This window comes from Penaeus vannamei, chromosome 25 (assembly GCF_042767895.1).
Source record: "Penaeus vannamei isolate JL-2024 chromosome 25, ASM4276789v1, whole genome shotgun sequence".
In the NCBI taxonomy this organism is placed as follows: domain Eukaryota; kingdom Metazoa; phylum Arthropoda; class Malacostraca; order Decapoda; family Penaeidae; genus Penaeus; species Penaeus vannamei.
The window spans coordinates 34,400,437-34,412,936 of NC_091573.1; the positions used below are offsets into that span (position 1 = coordinate 34,400,437).

The 12,500-nt window shown below is 42.1% G+C and overlaps 1 protein-coding gene across 1 annotated transcript in view; it reads right to left on the reverse strand.

The window, feature by feature from the left end:
• Nup205 (nuclear pore complex protein Nup205) overlaps positions 1-12,500 on the reverse strand; it is a 14,221-nt gene that overhangs the window by 365 nt on the left and 1,356 nt on the right. The window contains exons 2-3 of the mRNA XM_027383206.2: positions 6,127-6,313; positions 1-5,870 (exon numbers count right to left, since the gene is read on the reverse strand). The exon at positions 1-5,870 is cut by the window's left edge and continues 365 nt beyond it. Coding sequence (XP_027239007.2) covers positions 368-5,870; positions 6,127-6,313 — 5,690 coding nt within the window. The 3' untranslated portion in view covers positions 1-367. The remainder of the gene's footprint in view (positions 5,871-6,126; positions 6,314-12,500) is intronic.

Below are 12,500 nucleotides of genomic sequence, written 5' to 3' on the forward strand. Positions count from 1 at the left end.
TAATCAAATAGCATTTTTGAACATTAGATATAAACATGACAAAATTGGACAAATTCCCTTTTTTTCGAAGATCCTTAAAAAATCTTCGTAATATATAAAAATAAATATCTAAATTCTTAGTTAATATCATGAATTTTTAAACAAGTATGATGACACTACAGCACATCAAAAAAGAAATACGTCCATTTGCACTTTATATCTCATGACTGCATTAGGTCTAAGGTATCTAATGAAGTATACAATTAACCGCTACAGGCATCAATGAAAAAAAAAACGCAGAATAATCACTGGTCTTTTAAAACTGCAAAGAAGGAACCTAGTATCTGTTCACCTCCTTATTAGGTAAAAAGTGATTGCCCTCATCTGGCTATGTTACCAAAAGCCTCCTTATCCTAGTAACAGCTGCTGCTAGGAATGCTACATGTCCTGTGGCAGCTGAATATTCCTCATGGACCTTCTGCAGCCGTGGGAGCACATCTTGAAGTGAGGCAGCAGCTTGCTTTCGTAGCTGATCCACCTCAGATGGTGTCAGAGTCCTTGGTACACCAATCTCCCGGCCCATGATATCATCTTGTGCAGGACCTGGAGTTGATGGTGCATGCAGGATAAAATATTCAAGATGCCTCCAAAGAAGGAATGCTGCCGACTCTGCAGTATGCACAGCAAGCTGTTCCTGGCGTCTATACATGGCAATAATCTGGCTTAGGTGATCTTCAGCAAGTCTACGGACAGCCGCTGGGGAAGCAGCATCAGCAACAGCACTACTCACATACTGTCGTAAATGCTCAACAGGATGGTTCCCTTCTAGTGCCTGTAGCTGAGTAGCTGCAGATTCACGGGCATTCTTGGCAATGGTGAACTGCTGACTAACTTGATTTGCACATTCCACTAATGTAGCTAGAGGTAACGGTCGCCCCACAGCTCCAGTAGGAACACCATTTTCCATTGAGGGACGGAAAACCAGAGTTATGTCACGGGTTACCGTTCCACCATGCACAAGTCGTGCAGTGGCATAGTTAAGAACTGCAGCCAGGGTGCTCAATGCAGCAGTGCGAGCTGTTTCCCGCACATTCACTCCATCTTCATTTTCAGAGAGAGCTTCTATTGCACCAGCTAAGCGACTTTGAGGCAAGAAATGAGGCAGCAATGATAACAATAACTGCTGTAGACGTGTTGCTTGGGCACCTGCCTCTAATCCTGCTGGGTCTGTTGTTGTAATGGGTCCTGGTGGAGCAGCCCCTGCAACTGCGGAGGACAACAGGGCTACTTCTTCCATTGCTTCTGGTGAAGGTAGAGCAGGTACACTGAGACCAGCAGCCAAAGCCTCTCCATGAGCAGCTAAGAATCGTAACAAACATGCGGTTGCAGAATAATTATCAGTGCCTAAAGATGTAAGAATTGCTAAGAACAATCTTAGTGCAGCCATCAGCACTGAGCGATATCTCTGTACCACACTGGGAATGAAGTCATCACTACCACCAGTGAGTATAGGTTTGGCAGGGCGATAATCAAGGCATACCATCTCTGATAAACGAGTGGTCAACCCTGCATGAAGAAGTTGTTGAGCTCCTGATGGAGATAATGCTAAGCGTGCTAAGAGTGACATTCTTGCCTCATATACATACAGTGGTCTCAGATCATCATTATCAGAAGTCAATAGAATTAACAGCTGATGATCATCATTCCTGAGAGCATCCAATAAGCGTGGCAGATGTCCTTGATCGGTAAGATGAGAGAGGAGCAAGGAGTCATTAGTAAGAGGAGCTGCTCTGTGTTCTAAAGCAGCCAATGCACTCAAGCATGTCAAAGCTAATACCTGACATACATGATGCCCTCCTCCAGCTTCTATCGCTAACACATCAACGAGCTGAGGGAGTTCTTCCCGAACAACTTCATAATTTTCACGGTGAAACTGCTCCTCTTGGGTTTCCCTTGGGGCTCGTAGCAGTGCCTGAGATGTATCTTCTTCATTTTCCATTTTGTCAATAGGATCAGCCCTAATCTGAAGGTAATTTAACAGGGCAGCATATGTTGAAGTTCTAACACCTTGGCTGCACTGTCTAAATCTTGCTACACATTCTACCAGTCCACGAAGAACTAGCTGTAGTGATGATGGGAACTCTGCCTGGGCTGTGGGGCTGCCACTATCCAACATGGATACATATTGTGGATGATGCTTAGTTGGTCTGGCATGGATAGTTCTAAGGGTTGTAACAAGCATCAGTAATGTTGAAACCAACTGCGTGGTCAATGAAGGGAGAGCTGTATCATCCAAAAGACGTCGGGTAAGGTCATGAGTAAGAGTGTGAAGGAATGAGTGATGTGTTGCAGTCTCTATAAGGTCTGGAGGTGTAACTGCTACCACAACTTCCACAACTTGTCGCCAACCTTCCAGGAAGTGTCTATAGGCAAACATCAGTGCTCTTGTCTGGTTAAGCATCAAGGCATGACTCATGACTAGCTCTAGTTCCTCTTGCAGTGGATCGCGCTGGGTAACAGACGTGCCTGACCCTCCTTCTGCTAAAAGGGCACTCAGCTGTTGATGTAGCATTTTCATATTCACCATTGGTCCTTCTGGAGATGGCTCTTCACAACTTGTTATGAGTTCCGGTGCTCTCGTGAAGTACTCGCACTGAAGGGGTGGTGGAGAATCAATGCTCAAGTCTACAGCATCTAGTAGTGACAGAAGTGGGCCTCGGCCACCACTTGCTCCGCCCACCCAACCCTGGGATGCATCTAGGGGCTCCTGCTGTGGCATCTCGGCTCCTGCCACTAGCAGATGTATAAGGCGTGCTAGTTGGGAACGTTGCTGGTGGATGGCATGATACCGTAGTTCCAAAGCCACACATCTCAAGACCCAACCCTGAGACAATAGCCGCAATCTTGATTCATCTTGTGGAAGTCCCATGGCAGCAACTGTGCGATATAAAAGGTCTTGGGAAGATCGCAGATACCTCAGAGTTGGTGAGGATGTGATGGAATCACTGCACAGTGCATGGATAAGTCTGTATGCTACCTCAGCAAGGCTAAGCGGGCATGATGGTAAGGTTGCTAGAGTGGCATGCAATGCTGTTCGGGGATATCCTCTGGCTCCAGCATCTAGCAAATCTGTGCGTAAGCTTGTCATGTCATCAGCTGTATATCCTAGAAGGAAGTGGGCAATATTTGGAGATGGAAGAGGAAGGTACTTCAGCAATAAATTTATTGCAGCATCAGCAGCTTCCAAATGTTCTGCAATGTCCAGGGTGGCATGATCTATCACTTCTACAAAACTATGCCTCACTGCCGTAGCTGTGTTTGTTGAAGCTGTCAATAAAGAGAGAAGATGAGCTTGAGCACTGGGTGTGGCAGCAGAAGAGGCAAGTAGCCGACAAGCTAGGGCTGCATGCTGTGGTAGTGTCTGGTGATGTCCAACAATTTTCACTACATTTAATAAATGATCACTGATGCCTGAGTGAGGATTGATGCCCATCAGTAACCGCTCCACCCCAAGGACTACATCAGGATTGGATGATGCGCCAAGGACTATATGCTGTTGCTCCTGAGCTGCCTCCAACAACTGCAGTACAAGTAGGAGGCTCTTGTGTAAATCCTCTTCACCGGGGACTTCACGGTGCTGTTCTAAAATCTGGACTCCATCATGGAAGACTGAGAGGACTTGTTTCTGTAGCTGTGACTCCTGTACAAGGTCTAGTAAAATGGAATGACCTGGTGGCTGTCCACCTCGCTGATCTGCTGAAGTGCTGGAAACTTGTAGGTGCTCAGTTAGTAACTGGTGGAGGAGCTCCAAGCAGCCACGTGCCACAGCCCATCGTTCACCTGCATCCCGGTAAGTACGAGAGTTGTGGCGGAGGAAGATTTTATCCCTCACCAAATCTAGGTAGGGACGAAATCCTGGTTGGCGGGTGGCCGCGCCTAGCATTGGAGGTATACCAGAACGTACCAATGTACTCAACATCTTCAACAATGTTCTTGTCAGTGGAAACTCCTCTACACTACTTTCAACTTCTTCAATGTCAACCAGAAGACCACGAGGCTGGTAACCTGCAACACCTTCTTGAACTGGAATCAAGCCTGCACCTTCCACCAGCTCCCAAACACGCTGGGCTAACACAGGTGTTAAACTAAAGGCAGCCAATACATTTACCAGTTCTGTTTTAAGGGCCAGAGGAACAGCACAAGTCAGCAAGCCTGTGCACACAAAGAGAGGTGCCCAAGCAGCATTGTCACAGAGTGCTACTCGAGATAGCTCATCCTTCTTGGCCACCATACTCATCAGTTGAAGCACTGCCAGCAACCCCTGCACTTCTTGCGGTGTGATTCCTCTGGGAGTGCCACGGCTACGGTACATGGTATCCATGGCTCCAGGTTCTTCTTGCCTCAGATTATTGTAGTATTGTGTTAAGGCTGTCATAAAATGTTCCCAAGCAAGGTTACTGCCTTGTGAAAGTGGCTGGCTGTTCATTCTGAGGAAATTGTAAACATACTGGGCAGAGCGTGGAGTTGTTGCTAGACTGGTGAGGAGATTTACATACGGCACAAACAAAGAGGGGGGCAAGAAGTCCCCTGGGAGCCGTACAAATTTAAAAAGGGCCATTTGCCTGGAACCCTGCCCTCTGTACTGTAGGGAGGCTGTGGGAAGCACCTCACTTGGACACCAATACTCTTCAACCAGTTCACCACACTGGCCATCTTGATAAAGTGCAGCCAAACAGGTCAAGAGTTCTTCAAATGGCTGTTCAAGATTAGTAGGAGGTTGTAGGCTCTCCCTGAGATTGGCTGTGATCAGACGGGAATTTTCATCAGCCCTGTTCTTCATGGCTTTCACACGCTCAGGTACATGAATAATAAAATCAGACAAGATGGAATGTAGACGCTGACAGTAGAAAGTCTCAAGAGGCACATTCTTTTTGGTAAGAATTGAATTCTGGATGAAAGAAAACACCTTTCCCTTGAGTGCATCATCAAGAACAGCATCGTCTTCCTCTAAAATGGCATCAATATCTGCTAATTGGGTAGCAACTGCAACCTGCCTCAGGTTTGCGAGGCTTACTGCCCAAGCAAGCTGTACTAGGGCTTTGAGTCCCGGAGTCTCCCAGGCTTGCTCTGACCGCATGTCCTGGTGGATCTCTTGCACAAAGGAACGATCACTTGTAATGGGGAACTGGCTGAGAGCTTCTGTCATGTCTTCTGAATTGAGGAGGTGGCCAGCCTCTAGACTGTAAAGCAGGGCCATCAGGAGGGCTAAGTTGACACTGTCTAGAGATCCATCACTTGTCTCGGTCAGCTTCACCTTTGACATGTAGGACAAGAGGCGGCGACATTCTTCTTTCTTCAGAGGAGTCTGAGCTGCCCAGCTGAAGAGCGACTCTGCTAGCAAAGTTCGCACAGCTTGGAACTTATCCAGCACCATTTTTCTGTGTTTGGCGTCTCCCAAGGCTCTGTTTTGCTGTAGTAATTCTATTTCCTTTGTGATATCCATTGACATGATGAGCTCCAAAATTCTCCCGACCAAGGAGATGTTGAGAATTGGCTCCAGATACCTGGTGATACTGAGAGAGAGTTCCTCATTATCCGGGAGGAGGACCCAGGACATGCCCTGCCTCGCCTGGATCAGCGTCTTGAGGGCATTGGCCAAATGCACTCGGCTGTCGTAGTAGAACAGGACAGCAATGAGTCCCCTTGGAACACCCGGGTACAAGGTGCGTTCCTCTTCTGCGGAGTGGAGGAGGGAGGCTACAGAGATTTCACTCAGGTTGAACATGTCTGAAATGATGCATACTTCCTTGATGAAGGAGTCACACAGCTTGATGGGGACCGTGTAGCCAGGCAGAGTTATTGACTCTGTATTGGACCGCTGGATAGTTGATCTATTGGAGCAAGAAATAAGAAAATTTTATCAAAACAATCAAAAATCTAATTATTAGAACATCAGTTTATCAAATATGAATCTATACATAAAAGATTATAGAATAATAATATTATGTTCTGTATCCACTTAAAAGATTCCTTCTCAGATCAATAATACATATACATTCATATACATAAATATATTCAAATAAACAAACACGCACGCACACGTGTACACACACACACATACACACGAATGTATATATCAAAAAATACCTTTCATTAGCATTTTTGGGGGGATTGCGCAGGAGGTTGACAAAAGCAGTGCGATGCCGCTGAAGTGCCAAGTCCAGGTCATGCCCTGCTTCCAGGGCCTCTGGGGTTCCTCCACTGGTGGCACTGGTCATAACTGCCCGCTGGACAGCCTGATCCAGGGCCACCATTGACCCCCATATTCCTTTGTCTGAAAGGGTAGGTGGCATTGTAAAATGGAATATTTAAATAAATTAATGAAAGAGTAAGTACTTACTAGAAAAATTAAAATAATCATCATTATGGTACATAACAAGAGATCCACATTCACATCTAAGAGGAACTCTAAAAGCTCTAATTCACAGAACATTAAAAGAAAAAAGTTCTGTATACTGGCTCTGTACACATAATCATTTATGTATTTAACATGCTGAAATAACCTCAATAAAATATTTCCTTATTAATTTCTTAAATCAAGAAGAAAGGAGGAGGAGGATTCGTGTAAGTGGTGACTGAGAGAGAGAGAGAGAGAGAGAGAGAGAGAGAGAGAGAGAGAGAGAGAGAGAGAGAGAGAGAGAGAGAGAGAGAGAGAGAGAGAGAGAGAGAGAGAGAGGAGAGAGAGGAGAGAGAGGAGAGAGAGAGAGAGAGAGAGAGAGAGAGAGAGAGAGAGAGAGAGAGAGAGAGAGAGAGAGAGAGAGAGAGAGAGAGAGAGAGAGAGAGAGAGAGAGAGAGAGAGAGAGAGAGAGAGAGAGAGAGAGAGAGAGAGAAGGGAGGGAGGGAGGCTTGATTAGTAACCCAGAGTCAGGGGAGAGTTGCTAGTTTCTTTCTTTCTTTTTTTCTTTCCTCCCCTGAGATTGGATACACTATAGTTATATAAAGGCAATTTCTACTTCCTCCCAAGCCGCAAGGGGACATTCCTTGATGGATGAGATTGCTGCATCATGTTTGATGTAATAATAAGTAAAATCTTCAGAGTACACCTTAGTGCTTACTACTCTGTACCTGAGTGACTATCCAGCTCATGGTAGGGAGTATGAATACTTACCCAAGGGATCAGAACACGGACTAATGACTTGATGAGGTGTCATTTAGCGTTCATGATTACTCATCACGATGTGAAATACATCACTTGTTGCTAATGGGCTTAATAGTACTAATCATTAAAGGGCTAAACCACATGCAAATTAATAAATCAACAGCCTCTTTGGTTAACCCTTTCAATAAGTTTCAGGGTTACTAATAAAATTATAATCATGTACAGTAACAATAGTATAGTCCTCTTTGACAAATTCCTATAGAACAGCTTGGATGGAAGGAAAGGGGAAAAAAGGAAAAAAAGGAAGAAAGAAAACTGTGACTGACATTTTACCTACACCAGTGGACAATTTACCACACTCTTTCATGTCTTTCATGATAAGCAATGGGAAAAAACAATAATGAATACTGAAAAAGAAAACTGATACTATTGTGGAGGGAAGGCATGGAAACAAAAGATAAAAATTATGACTTAAAACACACAAAAAACAAATGTATGTAGTCGAAGTTCTAGCAGCAGCAGACAAGTGACTATGGTCTGCCCTGTCACTGACATAGCTCTGACTGATTTTTTACTTCCAGTGACAAGATGCTATGAAACCCCTTTGCAATGTTAATTTCTCTTTTAATGCTGAAGTGTTTTCAGCTTTTTTGCCATATTCAAATATCAATAATTTACCCTTGATTTGTTTTTGACAGATGGTAATAGACTGTTTACGTTGGACAGACTCAATATCATCCCTCTAGGTAGTTCATAACTCAGTGCAAGAAAATTAAGTATAAATATGTAACATTATAAATAAGTAACACTTTTATCTAGGTAATTTTTTTTATCTTTATCTATTATAAAATTTTCTGTGGTACAACCATGAAAAAAGCATCATCCCTTGGGCCTGCGCTCTTCCAGTCATGAGTCTAATCACCCTCCAAGAGCTTTGTCCACTCATGGTGGGTCTTTTCCATCATCCCGGCCTTCAGCCAAAAAGCTCACGATGGCAACTTTACATCACCCAAGCCCACAGCCAGATTTTCCCATGGCAAGTTCACGTCACCTGCCCCTCCAGCCCAATTTTTTCATTACATGTTGGTCACATCACCTGGACTGAAGGGGTTAAATTTATAAAAGCTATGAAAATGCATGAACGAAACACTAATAATCACTAAGTCATTACAAATAGAATATGAACTGGCAAAAATTAATTTCAATATCAAAACCTGTAACTAAAAAAAAAATACTGCTGCAAATTTTTACTAATAGCCATATGGTTAACCCATCAGCGACGGGTAAAAATTTTGTTTCCCCTGTTTGCGCCCGGCTCGATCGGTAGTTTGCGAGCGACATATAGTACCTAAAAGCTTTCTTCTAAAATTTATAAAAATATTAAAATTTTGAAGGTTTACCTTCACTTTAGGTGCCATTGCCTAAAATCTTTACCATATAAATGAAGCCGCTACTAGTGGAGGAAAACAACCTCCGTCCGACGAGCCAGTAGCGCGGGAATGGGCATGGCATGATGCCCCCGGCGTTTGGTCCACAACAGCCATGGCATGTACATACATGACACCCGGCGCCAATGGGTTAAAGAAATTGTTTAACGCAAATCAGTTCTTAACGCAATTTTCTTATGCTAGAACCTTCATGATTGTAAGAAGTCTTAATGTAATTTTAGGACTGTCAGTTTAAAAAATACAATGTTCTTATCCTCTTGCGTTATTTTGGTATACCAGTTGATTTTCAGAAGTATTAGTCCTTAGTAGAGGGTTTTGTGCTTCAAAGTGATACCACAATTTCTTTTAGCATACAACCACAATTCTTACCACATCTTGACATTATGAAAATGGATTTTACCCATGGTATACTGAGCCATGCACCATATGCTGTGTACAGTCAGTCACTCAAGAGAAAAATTAGAAGGGATGTTTCCCCCCAGTCACTATGACTTCAGTTCTGGCATTTAGATCTTTCCATAAACATGGCTAAAAAGAGACTAAGCCAATGTTTGAGTTGTTGTTCCTCCTCAATCATGCTGTTTACATGTTGCACATGCAGCAGACTCAACTGCACATGGTATGGATACTTGCTACTCAGCATATGAGCACAGTGCTTGATGGCAAGAAACGATGTCACAGCATATACGAGTCAATAAGAGGCTAATGATACCGAAAGTGCCACTCCTCAGAAGTGAACAAACAGCATTATTAAGGCACTGAGTAAGCGTTGACAGGTTTCCTAGAAATATAAATAGTAATACCAACTAAACCTCAACAAGGCAATGCACTTCCACATACTTTTGACTATTATTTACCATATTAAAATAATTGCATGGAACTCACTGTATCCTCTCCTTCTCTTGTCATACAATCTTTATATCGTATCTATACAAGGGATATTCTAAAAATCAGAGAAGTTGAACAATAATCCAACAGTAAATAAAAATACAGGCACTTTTAAAACTATTAAAGTATTTTTTCTTTTCATAGAAGCAAAATTTTCACTCATGATCTTTATGTAAACAAGCTAGATATCTAGTCTTTATCAGCTCCATTTCTACAAGCTTATTTTAAGCTACTGGTACTAATTCAAAAGCTATTACCTTCTGGGAACAAAAATCCCTGTAGATATACTCATAATGGTACAAATAAATATTATTGTTCCCCCCCCCTAATAAATACATAATTTTTCCTTCAGCAACTGTCAAAAATACAACTGACTATAGGATACCCTGCCTTTTCGGCCAAAGTCAAACAAATTTCCACCATGTATATTCCACAAGATAAGAACTCGGCTTTGTTCCTTATTTGAAAATAAATTGCCAGTAGAGTCTACAAGCTCTGCCTTGCCAGAACATACATGGTGGTTTGTTTGCCTAAAGTAATAACTCTCCCAAGAATAGACAGAGGATCACAGCTTTTTGAACAGCAGTAACAGAAGCTCCAAGATTACCCCAGAAAATGGATGACCCAACTTAATTCACAAAAACATCTCACTCCATCACAGTCAACAAAATCATATATATATATATATATATATATATATATATATATATATATATATATATATATATATATATATATATATATATATATAACAATCCACAGCCTCTTTACTTCAAGTTCCAGCATACACTAACACCTTCACCATCCATAATCACCCATATAAGAGTTAAGAGCAGTTCCAAACACAATAACTAGCACAAAGGTCACCATGTGAACCAAAAACCTTTGGAGGCCCTGAGGGTTTTGCTATGAGTGCTCTCAATTTTTAAACTTTCATGAAATTAATTACACCCTATAAAATGAGAATACATCCTTTACTCATGCTTTTCGTTTCTGTGCCTGTTTGCTTCCCAGATTTCTTTGCTTCATGATGACACAAAACTTTCAACAATCCATTCTTCAGCACTTCTATCAATATAGGATTGTATGGCAGATCTGCACATTCTGAATTAAAAAACACTTCGCTATTGTTTGCAGCAACGACTTTGTGAAAATCATTTTTCCCACAGACTCCATATCATCTCTCTAGATAGTTCATAACATTGTGATTTTCTGTTTCTAATTCCATTTCAGTGACAGAGACCTTTCTGAAACGTTTACTGCAGTTAATTCTATAACCTTAAAAATAAATAAATAAATAAATAAATAAATAAATAAATAAATAAATAAATAAAATAAATAAATAAAAAATAAAAATCCCATTGGCTGTACAACACTATGTAAACATATCAAAATGTTCTTGACGTGAAAAATTGCAGCAAAATCAATCATGTGACACAAATTTATCAGGCATTTATTTAATGCACAAGAAGACTTGAAGATCATGAAAATATTTTTCGGTAGTTCCAAATGGAACAACACAACATATGCTTGTCACAGAAGAAAAGTACAACCCCCACTGAGCTCTCTGTAACTATTTTTGTGATTGATCAGGGGTAGAGCTCAAAAGGGGCTCCAGGAACAAGAATGGGCACTTGAACATGCCCCAGACCACAAAGAAAGGGGTACTTGTGTATGGTTAGGATGCTGAAAAGGGGCACATCTTACTGGTATGCTTCAATTTGCCATTAAAGGAATTATTATTATCTGTTGATAAACTATAACATTCGCCAGAGACTAAGTCCACAACTACACATCAAATACCCAAGTTGCCATGTCTGGGTGTGTCCTTCAAACCTTGCCCGAGGGGAGAGTTCATGGGGGCTCTGCTCCCCAACACCCCTCCCGGGGAAACAATGTTTTCACCTCAATGTGCACAGCATGATCGAACTGAAACTCGTGAGCACCGAGTGGACTTAGGCTGAGAGCAGCACTTTCTGTGATCTTTAACCTTTATTTGTGGTGTTACTGTTTGCGTCTGCACATTATTTCTTTTACCGACTACTACAACATTTTGTCCTCTACATGAATATGATATTCAATTGCCCTAACCTAGTACTGTAAAGATTAACTTCAACATTGCGGCATTCAGCTCAAGAAATCAAACAGAAACAAGAAACTGTGAGAACTGCTTTGGACACACACAATCAAAACATTTGCTTCTGCCTGTCGCTATGCTTGCGCAACATTCATGTAATCGTGAAAGGAATCTATATGCCAAATGAGTCTAACCACCCTCTAACAGCTTTGTGCACTTGTGGCAAGTCATTCCCATCACCCTAAGCTTCAGCTGAAATTCTCATGACAGCAAGCCATCCCATTATCCCATACCTCAGCCAAATTTTCCCATGGTGGCATATTCACATAATCCACTCTCAAGCCAGACATTCTCAAGACACGATGGTCACATCACCCAGATCGTTGGGGCTTAACATATAGTGTGCACTGATCTCCTTTACTTCAACATAAACATATGTTAACCCACTTACGACAGGTGTCACACATATGAGACACCTGGAAAAATAAATATTACCTGGTGTCCTGCCAGTACAACGCTAGATTGGAACTTGTGCTCTGATTTTATTGCGGGCGGCGTGCGGGCAGGTTCCCAGACTTACCAACCAACCGATTTTGAAGCCGCTCAGAAAATATTATTTACAGCTTGAAAAGGTACCAGCGCTTGTGGGTTAAATTCTTGAACTATTCAACAAAATAGAAATTGGGACTACTTTCTTTACTGACAAAGATCCCTAGACTGGTGTACAAGTTCTGTCTTGCTCCATTACAAGTGGTAAAGGTTTGCCATTTTGTTGTTGGACTGTTGCCTTCTTAGTAAATATGTTGTTTTTCGTGGTAGCATTATAGCAAGCATTGACAATGTATAGGCTGCGACCTACGATCAAAGGACACTTATGGTGCAAGCAATAGCAATGGTTTTTCATCAAATTATTAGACCTGTGAGCAGCAAACTGAAGGCAACGAACAGC